This window comes from Trichomycterus rosablanca, chromosome 12 (assembly GCF_030014385.1).
Source record: "Trichomycterus rosablanca isolate fTriRos1 chromosome 12, fTriRos1.hap1, whole genome shotgun sequence".
In the NCBI taxonomy this organism is placed as follows: domain Eukaryota; kingdom Metazoa; phylum Chordata; class Actinopteri; order Siluriformes; family Trichomycteridae; genus Trichomycterus; species Trichomycterus rosablanca.
The window spans coordinates 20,312,463-20,335,732 of record NC_085999.1 but is presented as its reverse complement, the minus strand read 5'-3'; the positions used below and the strand labels follow the sequence as shown (position 1 = coordinate 20,335,732).

General features: G+C 38.4%; 3 protein-coding genes across 4 annotated transcripts in view; 1 reads left to right on the top strand and 2 right to left on the bottom strand.

The window, feature by feature from the left end:
* caska (calcium/calmodulin-dependent serine protein kinase a) overlaps positions 1–23,270 on the top strand; it is a 240,132-nt gene that overhangs the window by 174,649 nt on the left and 42,213 nt on the right. For both annotated transcript variants that reach the window (XM_063005494.1, XM_063005493.1), the window contains exons 6-9: positions 14,449–14,551; positions 16,339–16,514; positions 17,797–17,919; positions 19,090–19,173. In XM_063005494.1, coding sequence (XP_062861564.1) covers positions 14,449–14,551; positions 16,339–16,514; positions 17,797–17,919; positions 19,090–19,173 — 486 coding nt within the window. The remainder of the gene's footprint in view (positions 1–14,448; positions 14,552–16,338; positions 16,515–17,796; positions 17,920–19,089; positions 19,174–23,270) is intronic.
* gpr82 (G protein-coupled receptor 82) lies at positions 111–7,832 on the bottom strand. Its single transcript, XM_063006610.1, has 2 exons — positions 7,555–7,832; positions 111–1,111 (listed from the first exon to the last, which is right to left on the bottom strand). Exons 1-2 carry the CDS (start codon positions 7,830–7,832, stop codon positions 127–129), a joined length of 1,263 nt encoding a protein of 420 aa, XP_062862680.1. The 3' UTR covers positions 111–126.
* On the bottom strand, positions 10,534–13,309 carry LOC134324685 (probable G-protein coupled receptor 34). The gene is made up of 2 exons (XM_063006609.1): positions 13,290–13,309; positions 10,534–11,532 (listed from the first exon to the last, which is right to left on the bottom strand). Exon 2 carries the CDS (start codon positions 11,506–11,508, stop codon positions 10,534–10,536), a length of 975 nt encoding a protein of 324 aa, XP_062862679.1. The 5' UTR covers positions 11,509–11,532; positions 13,290–13,309.

The following is a 23,270-nucleotide window of genomic DNA, read 5'->3' as shown; positions in this document are numbered from 1 at the left end:
ATGCATCCACAAGCCCTCCACCATAATCTTTACTGCATCTTATGATCGTATAGTTGCAGAGAAAATACTGATCTGAGGCTGTATTTCAGCCATAACCTCCCAGTTTTACCATTACTCTTGGTTAAATTAGAGTGTCATATCATTGGTATGTTTGTGTGGTGTGACTTGACTCTTTGAGATGTCAGGTTTAGCATGGTTTCTGACATTGCGCTTGGCTTTGCAGCAGGGTGATTGTAGCACCAGGTGGAGGACTGGATTCAAGCAGCAACTTAGTGCCGCTACAAGGATCATCATCGTCTTTACACTAAAGTCTTTCTGCTTCTTCTGGCAGTCTTTTTCCCCTGAAGCTGCCATTCTGATTCTCTGGATGTGGTAGGGCAGGAAGCAGGCCACAAACAGAACTATAGAGGCCAAGATTTTTCTCCGCACCCTCAGGCCTTTGCCAGGTCCAAATCCGGCACCCACCAGACTTTCCTTGCTCACTTTGTGCAAATGAAAAATCAGCAGCCCATAACTGAGCAACATTAATCCCAGCATGAAGAAGAAGACTCCTACGCCTATAAAGTGCAATCCTTTCATTTGATCAATTTTATTATTTATTACTTGATCAAAGCAAGAAATTGGTTCTTGTTCTTTAGATTTATGGCTTGCCTTATATGCTAAAGGGCAAATGACAAAGGTTGTTCCTATTATCCAGGTGGAAAGACAGATAATCCAGCTGTGACGTGGTTGCTTGAATGCACGAAGTAGGGTCCAGCGCAGCCGTACCACTGTAGCAAAGCGGTTGATGCTGATCCATAATAAAAAACTCATATTACAGTAGATGTTAATGTAAAAACATGAAATCATGAAAAACTCAGTTGTCAAACAGATGGAAGTGCCAGCTTTCCACTGAAGTGAGGATATGTAGTAGGCCACTCTAAAAGGGAAGCTGCAGCACAACATCAGGTCTGACATCACTATGTTAAGGGTAAAGATGACGCTGGGGGTCTTCTCGGATCTCCAGAGGTCCTTTATTGCCAACCCATTGGTCAGAAAACCCAGGATAGCCAGGATGAGATAGAGCCAAGGCAAGACTGTACTGTGGTAGTTTTCAGGCCTCAGGAAACAGCTTTGAAAGAACATAGAGAGGGGTAAGAGGTAAGGGGGAAAAAGTTTTATTTCTTACAACTTAATATTCTGGTTTATCGACCTTTTGGTACCAGATCCCACAGGACTCCATCAGATGTCTTGTACAGACCGTGTCTCCGTGGGTCAAAGCTTTTTTGACTGCATAGTCAACAGGTGTTTTTCCACATTGATAATAGCCTCATACAGCTAACAGCCTTTCTGTATAGGCTTTCTACAAGATTTGTCTGTGGAAATTTGTGTATTTTCAGGTCCAGCATTGATGCTGAATTAGAAGGCCTGGCTTGAAATAAACAAATCAAATTTTAACGTCATGGTTACCGTCAGAGCTCTGTATTAGATTTCGTATTTGGTATCTTGCTTGGCTTGTTTTGATTCACAATGGGACTGTACAAGGATTCGGCTCTGCTGCAGACATGACCACTTTCCTTGAGACTATGATTTGCCCTCCTGCCGTGAGGAATACATCATCACCTAATAATCACCAAGGATCATCTTCGTCTTTTTCCCCTGAAGCTACCATTCTGATTCTCTGGATGTGGTAGGGCAGGATGCAGGCCACAAACAGAACTATAGAGGCCAAGATTTTTCTCTGCACCCTCAAGCCTTTGCCAGGTCCAAATCCAGCACCCACCAGACTTGAAGAAGAAGACTCCTACACTTGTAAAGTGCAATCCTTTAATTTGATAAATGTTATTATTTATTACTTTTTTATTAAGAATTGCAAGGATTCGGCTCTGCTGCAGATGTGACCACTTTCCTTGAGACTATGATTTGCCCTCCTACCGTGAGGAATACGTCATCACCTAATAATCTGAAGCGAGTTTTATCTTCTTCTGTGCTTTTGTATAAAGTGCCATACATGAAACACATTTTTATTGCTTTGCACTTAGGAGTGATTGTACTTTCTCATGTGAATCAAGCAGACATAGTTCATCTAGGAAAGTTTGTGTTTATTATTGATGATGACGTTAATATTGAGGTTATTGCTGCCGTAGTTGCTTTTTGCTGGGGGATGTACGTATGTGGGTTATTACTTGTTTAATATAGCTGTTTTTGATGGTTATGTTATGAAGCTCATCCCAAAGCAATAGATCAGTAATTGATGAGAGAAGCTGTCATTGTTTGATGAGTTGGGTGAACACTGTTTATCACTTTGCTCAGTGTTTTACAACTCGTATCCCTTACCCCTTCTTTTTTTCCTTTTCCCATGCCTGCACACAGTCACCATATCAGACATCCCAAGTCTCCCGGAAGTTCCGGGAGTATTCCGCATATACATAGCAGCTCCCTGATGCCCGCAAGTCAGATAAAATCTTCTGGAATCTAGAACGCGCGCACGCAGGCGACACAGACTTTTTTTTCCCGATCGCGTATTAAATCCGTTATCTGATATACAGTAGTGCACAGTGTAGGGAACATAAATTGTCTAATCGATTGTCTAATATACTGTCTAGTGCACTATTTAGTTTTTATCTTTTTATTAAGTTTATAAGGTCTGTCTAGTGCACTATGTAGGGAACATAAATCCTTTAAGATAAGATAACACTTTATTGATCCCGAAGGAAATTGCAGAATCTGATATACAATTTAGTGCACTATGTAGGGAACATAATTAATTATGTAATACACCATCTAGTGCACTATGTAGGGAACATAAATCCGTTATCTGATATACAATTTAGTGCACTATGTAGGGAACTTAAATCCGTTAACTAATACTCTACCTAAAGCATTATGTAAGAAACATAAGTCTATTATCTAGTACACTATCTAGTGCACTGAGTAAGGAGCATAAATTCTTTTCTAATATACAATCTAGTGCACTATGTAGGGAACATAAATCTATTATCTTTCACACTATCTAGTGCACTATGTAGTACACATTAATGTGTTTGTGACATGAACAGTTAGCTTAGTAGCTCAGTTAGCAGCTCCTAAAAGTTCTGTTATCACCCATATCCTTTGGTGTGTGCGAGAGGTTTTTTTTTGGGCTTGGGGGGTCGGGGTTCGGGTCCGGGGGTACCTCCCTGAAATGAGTTTTTGCAACTTGGGATGTCTGCCAATATGGTTGTAAGTGAACCATTTCAAATATCTACAGTTTTGCTTATGTACTCTGGTAACTGAGGTGTAGTCAACTTTATAAGTTGAAATGTCAGAGCCTAAAACGATTAACTTAAGAGGCCTAGAGTTCTTTTTTATCTGGCAAGTAAGTGCATGTTGGCATCTTCTAAGACACTCATTTAAAACCTGGTTACAATTAATTAGTGGGAAATGGGTGGGTCAGATATTTCACTCTAAACTTGTTTGTAAGTTATACCGGATACTGGATACTATTGTATCCAGAGCTTCATTGTATTCAAGGGCTAAATGAACTCTGTGAAAATAAATGTTTTACCGAAAGCCTTATACTTATTTCAAAGTATTCCTGTTTTTATACTCAAATCATTAAATGAGATTGTTGTATTTTCAAATCACCTAGGATTTGTTAATCAGTTGTGCAGAATCCCAAATACACCGGGGGTCTTGCACTACCAAATTTCCATTTTACTACTGGGCAGCTAATATACATTGCATGTTGTACTGGCGTAAGGGTCATTATGGCCTCAGCGTTCCTACGTGGGTGTCAATTGAGATCTGTCTTCTTTCTCTTATAGCCCTTTTTTCTACTACGCTGTATCACGTTTTGGGAATGTCCCACTGTTACAGGTTTTTGGAAATTAGTTTTTATCACCTGGCAATTGTTGTTGTATACAGATACTTATTGATACTTACTGTAAATTTGATGGCTTTGAAGTTCTGTAATCAGATGTGAACCAAGGATACCAGTTGTAGACATAAAAGTACATTTTTTTCACACTTAAGCTGCTGAGCAGTACAGGGTGTTTGCTTATGTTGCTATTCATAATGCACCACTAGTACCTGCTGTTCTTTTCTACAAAGCCTCACTTTTGGAACACAAGCAAAATGTGAATTGGCATTGTTTTGTGAAAACAAACTGTGGCATCTCTGCAAGAGACATTGTCAAAATAGAAGCAGAAGGTCCATAAAAATGTGTTTTTACCTTAATAACCCAATTCCACCTGAGAATGATGACCAGATATTTTTTTCTTTTTCTTTTATGGTTTTGTCAACAACGGCAAGTCTCCCAAGCCCAGATACAGCAAGGCATCCAATCCCATCACACTAGCAATGTTGAGTTTGACTGTTGTTATTAATGTTATTGTGGAATATTGAGTTAGCTTTATATCAGATATAACAGGGCTTTCAACATTTTCAAACTTGAACTCTGTCCACAAAGCATTAATCCACAAGGCCTGGTATAATTATGGTCATTTTTAGACAATTATAAGACAAAGCTTTTATACACTAAAGAATAAAATATGCTAGCCCATTACTACTGAGGCTTGAAGCCCAGATTTGAAGCTACTTGCTGTCGGGAGACTACAATGACTGAATGTCTGAGAGGAAATGGCTGAACAGCCTGGTTAGTGGGAGGTGCACTTGTCAAAATTCACTTAGCGCCAGTCTCAAGCCTGGAAGAAATAAGGAGGGTTGCATCAGATCAGGTGTCAAATCAAATCAGGTATGTAAAGATTGATTCACTGTGATGACAAGCCTTAATATTTCTTTTCCAATTAGTGCTTTGTAACTTTCAGATTGTTAACATTTTGGGCCAGTCTGTTTCATAAGAAGTTTCGCCAGGTTTTTTGTGACTTCTTGTATTAGTAGAAATATTATTTGCACAAATTATTTATTAGTGAATGGTTCTCAACTGATTTATTTTATTTTATTAAGATTTTGTCATCATTCAAAAGTTGTAACCCAACAGAAATGTGTATATCATGTGTATGTAATGAAATGTTGTCCTAAAATCAAACATTGTAATTTCTACACACAAATACATAATACAATGCACAGAATACACTGAAAAGTCATATTAGTTAATATTGAATTCATTAATCATTACCAATTTTACATAAGAAGCTAATAAAAGAGTATAAAAGAGTATACCTTTTATTGCAGGCTGCTTCATTGATTCCAGTACAATTAGTTGTATTATCTCCGAGTGCTGACATGCTTGTGACTGTTTTCTTACTGGTTCCGTCTTGTTTCTGATGCAAAGTTTGCTTGTATCTCACTTGCACATCTGTGCATGTTTGTTTCGTTTTCAGATGGGAACTAGGTAGATGAGAAGTTTACTTGTGACCACATCCTGTTCTCATTAAAATTAGCAGCTCTGCATTTTAATGCTTCCCTATGCTGTTAGTACTTCAGATCACTAATACTAAGCTTTTATTTTAAACTGAATTCTATCCTCTGATCAGTGATGTTATTTACACAGGACTTTTCATTTTAGTCAAGCAGAAAGCCACAATATTGCACATAAACCATTAGTCTTTGAGCTTTGTCAGGTGTTGTCAGGTTGATCTGCAGCCACACTTAACTCTTTACATTATGTACACCTTTTCTACATTATTGTACATTATCTGCCAACAGAGGGCACTGGCAGATTGAGACATTTTGCAGATCTGACTTATGTGAAACATCAAAGGTGTAATGGTGGCCAGTTTTATGATAATTTGTGATGTGTTTAAGGATGATCTATGTCATTTCAATGAGCATCACACAGATTCTTTCAATTTCTGAGTTTGTACAAAGTCAAATCCATAAACAAGGTTTACTGAATTTGGCCAGCATAACATCTTTGGAAATCTTGGGGATTAAGTGGAATTTTAGTTGTAAGCTTCTTGATTAACATTAATATTCTTTTGACAAATTAGGGACAGATGCCCACATATACACAACATGATGTTGTGGAAGCCAAATACAATGCAAGCAAGTGTTTACCACCAAGCCACCACTGTCCTGTTATTTTTATTATTTGCATTTATTGTTCTTTTTGTACATTTGCTTTAAATGGCAAACCCAGATGTTATAGGGTCATATGAATTTCCAATCATTTTTATACAATTTCGATATGTTTTGGTGATTTATAGGTTCAAAAAAGTGTTTTAGAAAAATAATGTAGAGTAATTGCTTGATGTTTGATCTTCAGGGCAAAAAGTTCAATTTTGGTTTCATCCCACCTCCCATCCCATCTCCATAAGGATACGCTGGAGCTCAGTCTGAGTGACCCTTGGGTTCCTGCTTACCTCCCTGGCCAGGTCCCGTCTTCCCCGATCGCTCAGTTTGGCAGGGCGGCCAGGTCTAGGAAGATTTTTGATGCCAAACTTCTTCCATTTATGAATGATGGTGGCCACTGTGCTCTTTGGGATCTGTAAAGCTGCAGCAATTTTTCTGTACCCTTCTCAGATCTATGCCTTGACACAATCCTGTTTCTGAGGTCTGCAGATAATTTCTTTGACCCCTTTGGCTTGGAGTTTGCTCTGATATGCACTGTCAGCTGTGGGACCTTATAAATGGATGTGTTGGCAATCCCCAATCATGTCCAATCAATTGAATTTATCACAGGTGGACTCCAATTAAATTGTAGAAACATCTCAAGCAGTATCAGTGAAAACAAAATGCACCTCAGCTCACTTTTGGGTGTCATATCAAAGGGTGTGCACACTTGTATTTTACATTTTGTTTTTTAATAATTTAGCACACGTCTGAAAACCTGCTTTCACTTTGTAATTGTGGGCTATTTTGTGTAGACAAAAAAGAACTATCTATTATAGAATGAGTCTGTAATGTAATAAATCGTGCAGAAGGTGAGAGGGGTGTGCAGACTTTCCGGCTTAACTGTACGTGCTGGATGACAGTTAAAAAAGCATTTCCTTTAAATCTTTATCTGATATCTGATCTATTTATATTTCATTTACAGTTATATTTTCTGTTGAATAAAAATCCATATTAGACACATTTAAGTCTTTATTTTTACAGGGATCATAAAATACATTTGGAAGAAGCACCTATTCTATGTATATCTTTATATAAGCACACATATTTTATATATTTATTTTTATAAGCACACATATTTTATATACACTGCTCAAAAAAATAAAGGGAACACTAAAATAACACATCCTAGATCTCAATGAATGAAATATTCCAGTTGAAAATCTTTATTCATCACATAGTGGAATGCATTGAGAACAAAATAACATAAAAATGATCAATGTAAATCAAAATTATTATCCCATGGAGGTCTGGATTTGGAATCATACTCAAAATCAAAGTGTAAAATAAAATTACAGGCTGATCCAACTTCAGTGGAAATTCCTGAAGACAAGTTAAAATGAGGCTCAGTAGTGTGTGTAGCCTCCACGTGCCTGTATGACCTCCCTACAATGCCTGGGCATGCTCCTGATGAGGCGGTGGATGTTCTCCTGAGGGATCTCCTCCCAGACCTGGATTAAAGCATCAGTCAACTCCTGGACAGTCTGTGGTGCAACGTGGCGTTGGTGGATGGAACAAGACATGATGTCCCAGATGTGCTCGATTGGATTCAGGTCTGGGGAACGGGCAGGCCAGTCCATAGCATCAATGCCTTCATCATGCAGGAACTGCTGACACACTTCAGCCACATGAGGCCTAGCATTGTCATGCATCAGAAGGAACCCAGGGCCCACTGCACCAGCATATGGTCTCACAATGGGTCTGAGGATCTCATCCCGGTACCTAATGGCAGTCAGGGTACCTCTGGCTAGCACATGGAGGGCTGTGCGGCCCTCCAAAGAAATGCCTCCCCACACCATTACTGACCCACTGCCAAACCGGTCATGCTGGAGGATGTTGCAGGCAGCAGAACGTTCTCCACGGCATCTCCAGACTCTGTCACATGTGCTCACTGTGAACCTGCTCTCATCCGTGAAAAGCACAGGGCGCCAATGGCGAATCTGCCAATCTTGGTGTTCTCTGGCAAATGCCAATCGCCGTGCACGGTGTTGGGCTGTAAGCACAAGCCCAACTTGTGGACGTCGGGCCCTAATACCACCCTCATGGAGTCTGTTTCTGACAGTTTGAGCAGAAACATGGATATTAGTGGCCTGCTGGAGGTCATTTTGCAGGGCTCTGGCACTGCTCTTCCTGTTCCTTCTGGCACAAAGGAGGAGTTAGCGGTCCTGGTGCTGGGTTGTTGCCCTCCTACGGCCCCCTCCACTTCTCCTGGTGTACTGGCCTGTCTCCTGGTATCTGCTCCATGCTCTGGACACTGTCCTGACAGACACAGCAAACCTTCTTGCCACAGCTCGCATTGATGTGCCATCCTGGATGAGCTGCACTACCTGAGCAACTTCTGTGGGTTGTAGACACCGCCTCATGCTACCTCTAGGGGTGAGAGCACTGACAAAATGCAAAAGTGACCAAAACATTAGCCAGAAAGGAAAGGAAGAGAGAAATGGTCTGTGGTCACCACCTGCAGAACCACTCCTTTACAGGGGTTGTCTTGCTAATTGCCTCTCATTTCTACCTGTTGTCTGTTCCATTTGCACAACAGCAGGTGAAATTGATTCACAATCAGTGTTGCTTCCTAACTGGACAGGTTGATTTCACAGAAGTGAAAGTGTGACTTGGAATTACATTGTGTTGTTTAAGTGTTCCCTTTTTTTGAGCAGTGTATTTCTTTTTATAAGCACACTTATTTTATATATTTCTTTTTATAAGCACACATATTTTATATATTTCTTTTTATAAGCAGACATTTTACATATTTCTTTTTATAAGCACACATTTTATATATTTCTTTTTATAAGCACACATATTTTATATATTTCTTTTTATAAGCACACATATTTTATATATTTCTTCTTATAAGCACACATTTTATATATTTCTTCTTATAAGCGCACATATTTTATATGTTTCTTTTTATAAGCGCACATATTTTATATATTTCTTCTTATAAGCGCACATATTTTATATGTTTCTTTTTATAAGCACACATTTTATATATTTCTTTTTATAAGCACACATATTTTATATATTTCTTGGTTCAGTCCCCAGGTGGGGCCATACGGGTCCTTTCTGTGTGGAGTTTGCATGTTCTTCCTGTGTCTGCGTGGGTTTACCCCGGGTGCTTGGGTTTCCTCCCATAGTCCAAAGACATGCAAGTGAGGTGAATTGGAGACACTAAATTGTCCATGACTGTGTTTGATATAACCTTGTGTGAACTGATGAACCTTGTGTAACGAGTGGCTACTGTACCTGTCATGAATGTAACCAAAGTGTAAAACATGACATTAAAATCCTAATCAACAAACAAACAAACAATATATGTTTCTTTTTATTAGCACATATTTTATATATTGTATTTTTATCAAATAATATCAAATATTGTATATGGGCTTATCAGTGCTAAACAAGGTGGCTTATTTAACAGTATTTAGGATTAAGGTTTTATACACTGAATAAAAGGAAGTGACAAAGAGATTGAGAATGTAAATAATTCTTCTTTAGTTACAGCAAAGCAACACAATCCATTTCAACAGTGCCACCGCAAACATTTTTTTATTTTATTTTCATGCTTTATTCTGGTCAGGGTTGCGGTTGGTATGGTTTTCTCAGTATTACTGGGTGCAATGTGGTAACACACCCTGGACAGGATGCCAATCCAATGCTGGGCCTTTCAGAGACACATAACAAATATATTTGTATGTGCACACCGAAATAAAATGAACTAAGTGACAGATTTAATACCAAAAAAGATGGCACATGGTTCAGTTGTCTGTAAATAGTTTGGCTTTCGGAGGGATGATGCGCAACAGAGTAGTTTTGTGCAAAATATGCTGTAAATATGGAAATTCTCTGGAAACATGAAGGAAAACATTTACAAACAAGTGGATTTTATCCCTAATGGAACAGCACATGGGTATAGATTTGGTCTCAATTCGAGGAAGAGAACCTCAGGTAAGCAGCGGTTATGATTTTATGCTGCTGTGTGGTTGATATGGGTCGGGGTGCTGCTGTTTACCGTGCGCTTTTATTTTGCAATTATATCAAAGCATTATCAAATACTGAACTTTTTGGGATTTTTTTTATACAAAATGGACAGCATAAATGTGATTGTGAGATTCTGCTGGTTTGTTTGATATAAATATTGTCAATATTAATATAAATACAGCCTTATAATAATACAGAATATAAACACTGTAATTAGTCAGAATTTATCAGAATTACAGTGTTTTGTGTTTTTAAGATAATTTATAAACAAAATAAGCTACAATTATTTACATTGCTAAAAAGTAGACATTTTAAGCTTTTAAATGATACCATATTTACAGGCAAGGTATATGTTGATGATGTAAAACTTACAGAAAATATTTATTGTTCATTTTTGTGCATGAATATGGGCAGTGGCCTGCCATTGTACTTTAAGTTTACATTATGTTGTATTGTATCGTATATCGCCACTTCTTAAAAGCATAATGAGATATGAGTTTTTTAGTCATATCGCCATCCTTACTCTGTGCTAGAGTTACTAGAGTGTCTGTAAGTGTACATACAGCAGCTTTTTTGCAACATCTGAAGCACTGCTTTTCGGATTGAGCTACACAGTAGAAAGTACATAACCGGATCTAGACAGCTGTTAAAGGCAGATAACATTAGTGCTATCTCGTTGGTCTTGTCCAGCACCTGAATCCATCTGCACGAGACTTCAGTGATCTGGGAGATAATATAGAAGATCCTCACCAAATGATAGGGTACAAAGCACACAGTAAAGAGAAAGAGAATGAAGAATGACTTCTGAGCAGTTTGACTGTATTTAACTGCATTTGGAAGGTCTGGTTTCTCTTTGGAGACTTGAAGCATCCCCACCGCAATTTTCCCATAACATTTTATCAGGGCACTGTAAACCACCCAGAACAAAAGCACCACTCCAATGTTTAAGTAGGCTTTCCATTTAGTGTGTTGCAGCCGCTTGTAGTGAAAACACTTTTGGGACTGTGTCTTATTCCCAGCAGAGAAAATTAACGGGGCTACCCAAACGATAGCCACAAACCAGACGATGCAACATGTAAGAATGCTCTGTCGGCTGCTGAGGAACCTTTGCCTGCTGGAGACCCTCTGAAGCTTCAGGTAGCGATCTATGCTAATTAGACCAAGCAAGACAATGCTCACATACATGTTCATGTAGAAGATACTGCCCACCATCCTGCAGATTACAGGTTGTAAGTTCCAGTGCTCATTATTGGCATGGTAGAATATTCGGAATGGCAGGCAGGAGATCAGAAGCAAGTCAGCCAAAGCTAAGTTAATTAGGAAAATGCGAAATGAATTCTTTTTGGCATGCATCTTTAAAAATACCCAGAGGGCCAGGAGGTTGCCAACCAAACCCAAAAGAAAGAAGAGGGAGTAGAAGACTGCTAGTGGAACCCGGAGACTGTTGTTATTCAAACTACAGTTGAACTGGTGATCAGCTGTTGTGTTATCCATTACTTCTGTAAAAATCTTAGCTCCCTGAAAAAAAGCAAAATCTTGTGAGATCATCTGTATTTCTGTATTTATAACTCATAAAATATGGTCTGCTCTTGAACTTAACTAAATTTGTTTTCATTTTTATGTCTATAATTCCATGCTTTAACCTTGAACTTCTTTTGTCAGGTTACAAAAACAATATTTTGAACGTTGGTCAATACAGACCATTACTTGAGATTGTTTTTAGCTTGTTTATTAAATAGTAAAAAGACCCTGTAACCACAATTATATTAGACATTTAGGCCACAGTCCACAAAACTGCAGTATCAAGTTACAGTAGGCCCTTGAGTTACGAACGATTTACCATACAAACATTTTGGGTTAAGAACGATCTTTTTCAACTTAACATACCAAAAAATTTCGGATTACGAACCGAAATTCACGAAACACATGACGTCACAAACACGTTCAACAATCACATTATTGTTGTTTCTGCTAGATACATTTTATAAAAAAAGAAGGAAATTTATTATGGTGTATAGTACAGCACACGTACTGAAATGTGATGTGTGTTTTTATGTACAGTACTACTGTGTATTGTTGTTTATTAATGTTTATTACAGTAATGTCTATTCTACAATTTAAGATTTAAGGGAAAATATACTTGTATTTATAACAAAAAAAGACCATTTAAGACATTAGAAAGGTTAGGTAAGGGGGTGGTTTGGGGGTCTGGCACGGATTAATTCTATTTACATTATTTCTTATGGGAAAAATAGGTTTAACCAACGAACATTTTAACTTAAGAACAGCCCTTCGGAATTAATTAAATTCGTAAGTCAAGGGTCTACTGTACTTTGATAATGACAAATTACACAACTCATCATGTAAAACTAATTCTAATCAGATATACTATAATCTACATGATTGAGGAATAAATTGTGAGTAAATTAATAGTGATTTACTTTAATGTGAAAGCAAAGGTGAAACTGCAGCTGAAACTTTCCAACCGATCCAGTGTTATTAGGCTTGTCATTTGTCACATTGCGTCTACTCTTGTTAATCATGGGCGAAAGGGGTAAGTAAAGTCTGTAAATTGTGATATTCATGTTCGACTGTCACAACGCTGTGTCATTACCAAAAATAGTAAGCCAGTATTTACACTGGTTATTACAAAGCAAACACATTCTCCCTAAATGTATAAAGCACAATCACACTTCTCATGCTTTTATTAAACTCAAGGATTAATCATTTCAACATTAAAGCATGGTGGAGATGGCATCATACATTATAAAGTAGTTACAGTAAAAAAAAATCAGAATTTAAATGAAGACATTTTACTTTAGAAAAGGAGTGTAGCATTTAAGCTTAATGCTGCACTGTGTAGAAATCTGGCTCTACTGGGTACAAGTTAAACACTTTGGAATAAGTCTTTAATTCCTGATACTTCATCTTCACCTCCAGTAGTTTTTTTTTTTTTTGGCTTAACAATTTACCTATAATAAAAGTTGGAAAAAAACAGCACCGGGATGGTTTAAAACAAGGTTTTTGTTTTGAACTTGCCATTTTAGAGCTCGGAACTAATTGAGGTGACATGACAAGAAGAGAGCAGTTTATAAGAGTGGTCTAAAACTTCTATACTGTTTTACTACAGTATAGCTACAGAAAACATTACATTTGCTAAAGGAACTTTGTCTAGATGCTAAGCACAAGCTTTTACTCTTACCATTGTTTATGTAATTTTAATTGTTTATTGTTTGTCTATTAATATGATTTGAATTTAGACATTTTGTACTTACAGTTTTTCTCTCTGAAACGCTTGCAGTTACTGTGCCACAGCCTCTGTAAAAGAACAACAATGATGAGTGAAATTGTGCCTTTTTTAAGATTTCAAGCTAGTTTTGTTATCATCATGTGCAAATTCCTTATTCTGTCTTTGGTCTTCATTGGTATTCTGTTGTCACGCAGAGTCAACAGCAAAACACTCAAGCATAAAATCAGCAACACTTTTTTTTTTTTATAGATTACGGGAAGCTGTGACCACAGGTTTTAAAACCAGACGACAAGTAACACTGACATGGTAGTCATTTTAATAAGCTAGTCTGTCTAAGCAGACATATCTTAAAGGTTATTGAGCATTGTCTGTATGATTAATAATAAAGTATTTTAACCTTTCAAGTGCTTGCAAAAGAATTTGTGATTCATTCAAATTAAGTGCTTTAAACATACTCAGCCTCTTAACTTTTTACAAATGATTCAGTTAGCTTTTCTGACAAAATTAATACATATTTTGAGGACAGACTTCCAAGATCTTGTGAAAAGAAAAATCTATACTGCTATGGCTTCAATGTAGGGGCACTGGTTATAAAATGGGATGTCCAATAACCTCATGGCTGGCTTCCACATAACTTTGATCATGTAGTGTACCTTTCATTAACACATGAAAATGAATCCTAAAGAATCTTGTATCTTAAAAAGCATATGAAAAATATTTTTTGACACAAGCAATAGCAAAACAAAGCATGTGCAAAACTAGAGACAGAGCTGATATTGTTGTGTATTGTAGTCTGCGGGCAGCACGGTGGCTCAGTGAGTAGCACTGTCGCCTCACAGCAAGAAGGTCCTGGGTTTTTGTGTGGTGTTTTCATGTTCTCACTTTGTCTGTGTGGGGTTCTTCTGGGTGCTCAGTTTTTTTCCCCACAGGCCAAAAGATAACTGAAGTCAGGTTAACTGGCGCTACTAAAATTGCTCTAGGTGCGAATGTGTTTGTGTGTGTCTGTGTGTTTGCCTTATGATTGACCTGTCCGGGGTGCTTCCTACCTTTCACCCAATGACTCAAACCCACCGTGCAATGAGATAAAGTGGTGGTATGACAAACGAAAAAATGAATACATTTTATAGTTTATTTGTGTGGAGGAAATAATGGAGTTTTTGTGTGTGTGTGTTTTTTTACTGTAGCCTCACTGTGTTTTGCTGGCATCAAAGGAAAACTCAGCTCCCGTAAAACTGGGTGGTTTCGGAGTTGCTATACAACTTGGAGAGTCCGGGCTTGTGGCTGGAGGTAAGAAAGGTCAAAATGTGTGTTGCCAAGTGCATGCAGAAGTTATCTGAAGTTTTGAAGTGACTGTTCATCCAGAACATGTGCTTTATGTTCTCTAATCATGCATGTCTCCCTGTTGTGCTACACAATAAGCAATGTGTCCTCTTCCTTGCGTTGGGTCTTCCTTATTCTCAGTATTCAAACCTGAATTCACAGAACACAGAATGTCCTCAAAATTGTTTTTCTCTGTTAAATTACTGAGAAATCCGGTTTCATTTTTATAACAAGCCATAAATCAAAACATGGCCTTGTGTGGACTTAGAACACATAAGGTGACATAACTGGACAACAGACAATAATGTCTGAAATTAAAAGTCCAGCAGTACTGTCTTTATTGCTCACATATATGTATTTACAGTAAGCTAGTAAACTAAAACATCATATCATATACTGACCAGACATAACATTATGATCACTGACAGGTGAAGTGATTAACACTGATTATCTCTTCAGCACCGGTTAGTGGGTGGGATATATTAGGCAGCAAGTGAACATTTTATCCTCAAAGTTGATGTGTTGAAATCAGGAAAAATGGGCAAGTGTACGGATTTCCTGGGGAAGACATGGCACCAGGATGCACTGTGGGAAAAAGGCAAGCTGGCGAAGGCAGTGTGATGCTTTGGGCAATGTTCTGCTGCGAAACCTTGGGTTCTGCCATCCATGTGGATGTTACTTTGACACGTACCACCTACTTAAGCATTGTTGCAGACCAGTACACTCTTTCATGAAAACGGTATTCCCTGATGGCTTTGGCCTCTTTCAGCAGGATAATGCAGCCTGCCACAAAGCAAAAATGCTTCAGGAACGGTTTGAGGAGCACAACAACGAGTTTGAGGTGTTGACTTGGCCTCCAAATTCCCCAGATCTCAATCTTATCGAGCATCTGTGGGATGTGCTGGACAAACAATTCAGATCCATGGAGGCCCCACCTCGCAGCTTACAGGAGTTAAAGGATCTGCTGCTAACATCTTGGTGCCAGATACCACAGCTCACCTTTAGGGGTCTAGTGGAGTCCATGCCTCGACGGGTCAGGGCTGTTTTGGCAGCAAAAGGGAGACCAACACAATATTAGAAAGGTGGTCATAATGTTATGACTGATCGGTGTATATGGCTTGTCCCATGCAAGTATTATGCCTTGTTTACCTTATATTGAACTGGTTTATAGACTGCTACTTTTCCTTTGAGATTAAAATTACATGGCCTTTTTTCGACTGTAGTTTTTCTGTTAAGAGTCAATCATTGTTTATTAGGCACATTCTGTATCTGTGCAGTATTTGCTGTTGTGTTTGTCAGTAAACATTTTATGTATTAGGCTGACAATGGTGTGGTCTCATCGTCATATTGAGGCATTAGGCAAAATATGCTTACATGCTGGTAGGTGATGTATCTCACAGCAGATGTGCATATGTTAGCATGACACTCTTTTTGCTGCACATGGTGCTAAGGACGTTTTAGAGTTTCTCCTCAGTAATTAAAATCCTCAATTTGTCCCTTAGTGACGTTGAGGTGTTTGATAGATCTCTAGCTCCACTAAGAATCAAAATATCAATGGCTAATCAATTATTAGTAAAGCTGTTAATTATTTATATCTTTAGTGTAATCTATCATGAAGAATACAATATAACAGAGTTTGTCACGGAATGTTGTTAAGAGATGTAAATAATTTCTAACATTTGTGATACTGTATTCACTGCATATCAGAAAATTTGTATGTGTTAACAGTATTTTTTTTGTTGTGTGTTCTCCAGGCCGGGTAGGCACCCCTCATTTCATGGCCCCAGAGGTAGTCAAGAGAGAGCCATATGGAAAGCCAGTGGATGTATGGGGCTGTGGAGTCATTCTGTTTATCCTACTAAGTGGCTGCCTACCCTTCTATGGCACAAAAGAGCGTCTGTTTGAGGCCATTATTAAGGGCAAATATAAGGTATTAGTTTAATGAAGTAATGTCCATAAAACTAATAGCGTCATTCCATCATGAGAACAAAAAGATCTCTATATATACCGATCAGCCTTGTTTCTACACTCACTGTCCATTTTATCAGCTCCACTTACCATGTAGGAGCACTTTGTAGTGCTACAATTACTGACTGTAGTCCATCTGTTTCCCTACACACCTTTTTAGCCTGCTTTCACCCTGTTCTTCAATGGTCAGGACCACTACAGAGTAGGTATTATTTAGGTGGTGTAGTGTGTGTTGTGCTGGTATGAGTGGATCAGACACAGCAGCGCTGCTGGAGTCCACTCACTGTCCACTCTATTAGACACTCCTACCTAGTTGGTCCACCTTGTAGATGTAAAGTCAGAGACGATCGCTCATCTATTGCTGCTGTTTGAGTTGGTCATCTTCTAGACCTCCATCAGTGGTCACAGGACGCTGCCCACAGGTCACTGCTGGCTGGATATTTTTGGTTGGTGGACTATTCTCAGTCCAACAGTGACAGTGAGGTGTTTAAAAACTCCATCAGCATTGTTGTGTCTTATCCACTCATACCAGCACAACACACACTAACACACCACCACCATGTCAGTGTCACTGCAGTGCTGAGAATGATCCACCACCCAAATAATACCTACTCTGTGGTGGTCCTGTGGGGGTCCTGACCATTGAACAACAGGGTGAAAGAAGGCTAAAAAAAAAGTATGCAGAGGAACAGATGGACTACAGTCAGTAGAACTACAAAGTGCTTCTATTTGGTAAGTGGAGCTAATAAAATGGACAGTGAGTGTAGAAACAAGGAGGTGTTCATAATGTTATGCCTGATCGCTGTAGTCTCATAGTTTTATGAGAAGAAATTGTCCTGTCAAAGCTGGGATCATACTAACAGAAATCAGATTCTGGCAACAATTTGAGCACCAGGTTTACATGGACTAGTTATCTGATAATAGAAAAAAAACTCAATGTATATGAGTAATTAACAGATTACATATAATTTCTTAATTTTAAGCAGTATAAATTTTATTTTATGTAACTAATTAATCTAATTTAAAGTTGGAAAAGCCTTTCTTTCCATTTCCCCTGTTACTGCATATTTCACAGACTGAATGGTTTCAGACCATAAAGCAAAACATGATCTCAAAGTTGTCCAACATCCATAACACCCTTGTTGTGTTGTGCTCACATAGACCTTCCTCAAAATTTGTGTTGTACATGCATAATAACACGTTTATGTGTGTGGGTTTGTTTTTCTTGTGTGATCCATCCATAGTTGAACCCACGCCAATGGGCTAACATCTCAGAGAGTGCCAAAGACCTGGTGCGACGCATGCTTATGCTGGACCCGGCCGAGAGGATAACTGTATATGAAGCCCTGAACCACCCCTGGCTGAAGGTACCCAACCGTTTATTCTCAACACCTGTTTGTCTTTTTTCTGCAGCTGTGGTAAGAGCTGTGGGTATTATGTGGAAAAATTTAAGTTCTCACCAACACGACTGCAGCCAAAACATCACAGGAGAAGATGCCTACTAAGTCGAAGTAGTTGAAACATTATAACAGTAAAAAGACAATTGAGGGAGTAAGTTAGTTAGTAAGAGTATGTTTTCCAGTTTACGTCAAGTAATTTATTTTACTGAAGCTTTTGCCCAACAATGCATTAAACTGGGCCTGATGATTAGTAGTGACAAATGTTATAACTGTCCAATATAGCAACACAATAAGCGCTTCTGATTCTAAAATGTAGAATTAGCATTTTTAACACATTATTACTGTGATCACAAAATAAAAATCACAAGATACTCTGATATTAAATAGTCTTTTATTCTGAACAAGTGAAGAAGTATCTGCAGAAAGAAATAGTTTAAAAAAGCATGTTAACTGTTTTCAAGGACAAAAAGTTCTTGTTTGAATAACTGTTTCATAATATGGAGAAATTTGTAAATAAACGACCAGAGGATTGCTTTGAGGACACAACATTAAGCAGAAACAAGGCACAATTTAATATAATTACTATTATACAAGGTTTATCTTCAAAAAGTTTCTGCACTTTTATATTTTTGTTGAAAACGGTGAGTGGGGGAGGTAATTGGCTGTGTCTGAGAGACTGATAGAGAGCTTATAGTCCGGATTTAGCGCCATCTGATTTCCATTTTTTTGGACCGCTCAAAGAAGCTTTAAGGGAAGGAAGATTTTCATGTGATGATGTGAAAGCAGCGGTGCACCAGTGGCTACCCCCTCAACCGAAAACATTTTTGCTGATGGCATTAAAATGGTACAACGCTGGGAAAAATGCATTACAAAGGAAGGTGACTATGTAGAAAAGTGATTTGATTTGTTCTTGAATTTCTTAATAAATAGAGTTGGTGTGGAAAGTGTGGAAACTTTTAGAAGAACCCTTATATTTTATGCACCATATGACAATGATGGAATGACAGAAAGCTGGGGAATTAACAGAAAATTTTACATAAATTTTATTATAATTTTTAGGTTTTAAGTGTAAAAGGGACTTTGGTCTCACACTAAATCCTTAGAAATCAGAAAATGTGCTATATGTGTATGTTTCAGGAGAGGGACCGCTATGCCTACAAGATTCACCTACCTGAGACGGTGGAGCAGCTGAGGAAGTTTAATGCCCGAAGAAAACTCAAAGTAAAGCTCTTTAATTTATTACGTTTGGGGTGATTATTGTGGCCAAAATATCAAATGAAAATACTTACACAGGTATTCTCACAAAACAACACTTTTGATTAACTTTAGCTGAATGTTTGCCAGTGTGTTGCTATCAAATCAAACACAGCAAAGTCACAATATAATAGCTGTTGTTTTTTATGTACATTTTACCAGAAAAGAGTATGAGATATTGTTATTATTATACAAGTGTTTTACCTCACATGAAGATGTGAAGTCTGTGTCTACTTTTAAAATTGGTTTGACTAATTTGGTTGCATAAGTGTTCACACCATCTTATAATTGGGAATGTGTCTGAGTTCAGAATGAACCAATCACATTCAAACTCATGTTAAATAGTAGTCAGTACATACCTGCCATCAATCAAAGTGATTCTGGTTAACTTCATATACAGTTAACTCCTCTGGTAGGATTTTCTAAGGCATTAAACACCGATCAGCCATGCCATTAAAACCACCTCCTTGTTTCTACACTCACTGTCCATTTTATCAGCTCCACTTACCATATAGAAGCACTTTGTAGTTCTACAATTACTGACTGTAGTCCATCTGTTAGCCCCCTTTCATGCTGTTTTTCAATGGTCAGGACCCCCACAGGACCTCTACAGAGCAGGTAGTATTTGAGCGGTGGGTCATTCTCAGCACTGCAGTGACACTGACATGGTGGTGGTGTGTTAGTGTGTGTTGTGCTGGTATGAGTGGATCAGACACAGCAACGCTGATGGAGTTTTTAAACACCTCATTGTCACTGCTGGACTGAGAATAGTCCACCAACCAAAAATATATAGCCAACAGCACCCCATGGGCAGCATTCTGTTACCAGAGATGAAGGTCTAGAAGATGACCAACTCAAACAGCAGCAATAGATAAGCGATCGTCTCTGACTTTACATCTACAAGGTGGACCAACTAGGTAGGAGTGACTAATAGAGTGGACAGTGAGTGGTATTTAAAAACTCCAGCAGCGCTGCTGTGTCTGATCCACTCATACCAGCACAACACACACTATCACACCACCACCATGTCATTTTCACTGCAGTGCTGAGAATGATCCACCACCTAAATAATACCTGCTCTGTGGTGGCCCTGTGGGGGTCCTGACCATTGAAGAACATGGTGAAAGCAGGCTAAAAATGTATGTAGAGAAATAGATGGACTACAGTCAGTAATTGTAGAACTACAAAGTGCTCCTACATGGTCAGTGGAGCTGATAAAATAATAATAATAATAATACATTTTATTTATATAGCGCTTTTCAAGATACTCAAAGACGCTTTACATAAGACAAATAATCAAAACAAATACGTACATACACCATACAAATCATAGTACAAAATCAAAATAGTACATCAACATCAAGAATAATTAAGATAAAAACAAAGAGAGCAGCATAAGACAGTTCATTAAAAATTAGCTAAATTATGAGAGAGAACAACAAATATAGAACAATTTCTTAAAATTAGACAGAAACAGGACAGATTTACATGCAATCAGGAAACTGAAAACTTTACAAGTTTTAGGATCTAGGACTTCACATTTCTGTCGTGATCTAAGTATAAAAACTATTAAAAAGAATAGCAAAAATAAAAGCATTTATTTTGTGTTGTTACAAGTTAAATGCCACTCTGAATAGATGAGTTTTGAGAAGTGACTTGAATTTGGACAGGTCAGGACAATCTCGTAGGTGTTTGGGGAGAGCATTCCATAAAGATGGAGCAGCTATGGAAAAGGCCCTGTCACCCCAGGTCCGGTGCTTGGTCCTAGAGGGTATGGACAGTAGGTTAGCCTCAGAAGAGCGAAGGCTACGGGAGGGAATGTGCTGATGGAGCAGGTCGGTGAGGTAGGATGGGGCCTGATTATGGAGAGCTTTGTGAGTGAATAGAAGAATTTTGAATTGAATGCGTTGAGCAACGGGAAGCCAATGAAGTTTTTGTAGAACAGGTGTAATATGATCACGGGAGCGAGTATGAGTAAGGAGGCGAGCAGCTGAATTCTGGATATACTGAAGTTTTTTTAGGATTTTGTTAGATGTACCATAAAGGATGCTATTGCAATAATCAATTCTGGATGTAATAAAAGCATGAATCAAGGTTTCGGCGGCAGAAAAGGAGAGTGATGGACGTAGACGTGCTATGTTTTTTAGATGAAAGAAAGCAGTTTTGGTGATGTGATTTACATGGCGGTCAAAAGAGAGGTTGCTATCAAAAATTACACCAAGATTTCGGATGTTAGAAGACGGAGACAAAGTGTCATTATCAATGGTAATTTGAAAATTTTTTGTGGTTTTTGCCAGGGTTGTAGGACCTACGATGATCATATCTGATTTTTCACAGTTTAATTTGAGGAAATTAGCTTTCATCCACAATTTCATTTCAGTGATGCAATTTGTCAGAGTGGAGTGAAGTTCAGTATTAATGGATTTGGAGGAGATGTAAAGCTGAATATCATCAGCATAGCAGTGGAAATGTAAACCATGCCGACGTATGATGTCACCAAGGGGGAGCATATAAAGAATAAACAAAAGGGGACCTAACACTGAGCCTTGGGGAACGCCTTGGGACAGTGGAGCAATGGCAGAACTACAATTGTTGATATTAACAAACTGTTGTCTGTTTATGAGATATGACCTTAACCACAAAAGGGCAGTACCAGTGATGTTGACAGAGGATTCAAGGCGGGACAGAAGAATGGAGTGATTAATGGTGTCAAAAGCTGCAGTAAGATCAAGGAGGACGAGAATATTAATTTGTCCAGAGTCTGAGGAAAGAAGAAGGTCATTTGTGACTTTGAGGAGGGCTGACTCAGTGCTGTGCTGGGGGCGGAAACCAGACTGAAATGATTCAAATAGATTATTGGAATTTAGGTGATCTTTGAGCTGTGAGGCAACAACACGTTCCAGTATTTTCGACAGAAATGGAAGATTGGAAATGGGCCGAAAGTTACTCATAATGTTAGAGTCAAGTCCAGGTTTTTTAAGTATGGGAGTAACAGCAGCCAATTTGAGTGATTGAGGGACTGAGCCAGAACTAAGAGAGGAATTGATTATCTCTGTGATAAGTGATGAGATAACTGGAAAACAACCCTTAACAAGTTTTGATGGAGCAGGATCCAAAACACAAGTGGAGCTTCGCATCCCTGTTAAGATCTCAGATAGGTCCAAAAGAGACACAGGTGAGAACTGAGACAGAGGCTGGGTAATAAATTGAGATGAGATAGGCGGAGAAACAGAGATGACAGGGGAAACTGTCAGAAAATTGTGGATATTCTCAACTTTTGTTTGAAAAAATGAGAGGTAAGAGTTACACTTGTCAACTGTAAAGGAATTGGTAGTATTGTCAATTGGTTTGAGAAGTTTATTTATTGTGGAAAAGAGAGTCTTAGGATTTGTTGATCCAGCATGTATGAGTTCGGAATAGTAAGTGGATCGGGCTGCCGTAAGAGCGTCTTTGTAATGTTGAAGATAATCAGAATAAATCTGATAATGTACTGTTAGACCGGTTTTCTTATAAAGTCTTTCAAGCTGGCGTTTACGGGATTTCATTTGGTGAAGCTCAATTGTGTACCATGGTGCGGAATGACTAAATGAAACAAATTTGGTTCTCAAAGGAGCCAGCTCATCAAGACATGAGGCGAGTATGTCATTATAGTAATCGACAAGGTCAGATGAATTACTAGACAGTACAGGACAGACAGACATCTTTTTAACAAGAGAATCTGAGAAAGCAGAGGGAGAGATATATTGAAGATTCCTGAAGGATATTTTACGTTTAGCTCTAGTGATGGGCCTAGTGACCTCAATGTCCATGATGATTGTCAAATGATCAGAGACAGTAAGGTCATGGCTGGACGGCTGATGAACTAGGACACCAGTAGAGCAGACAAGGTCAAGAGTATGACCTTTTTTATGAGTTGGAAAATGTATATGTTGTGTGAAATTAAAACACTGTAACAATTCCAAAAATTCCCTGGCAAATTTACAGTTGTTGTCATCAATATGGATGTTAAAATCACCCATAAGCAGTACAGAGGATGAGAGGGCACTAAGCTGGGTTAAAAAATC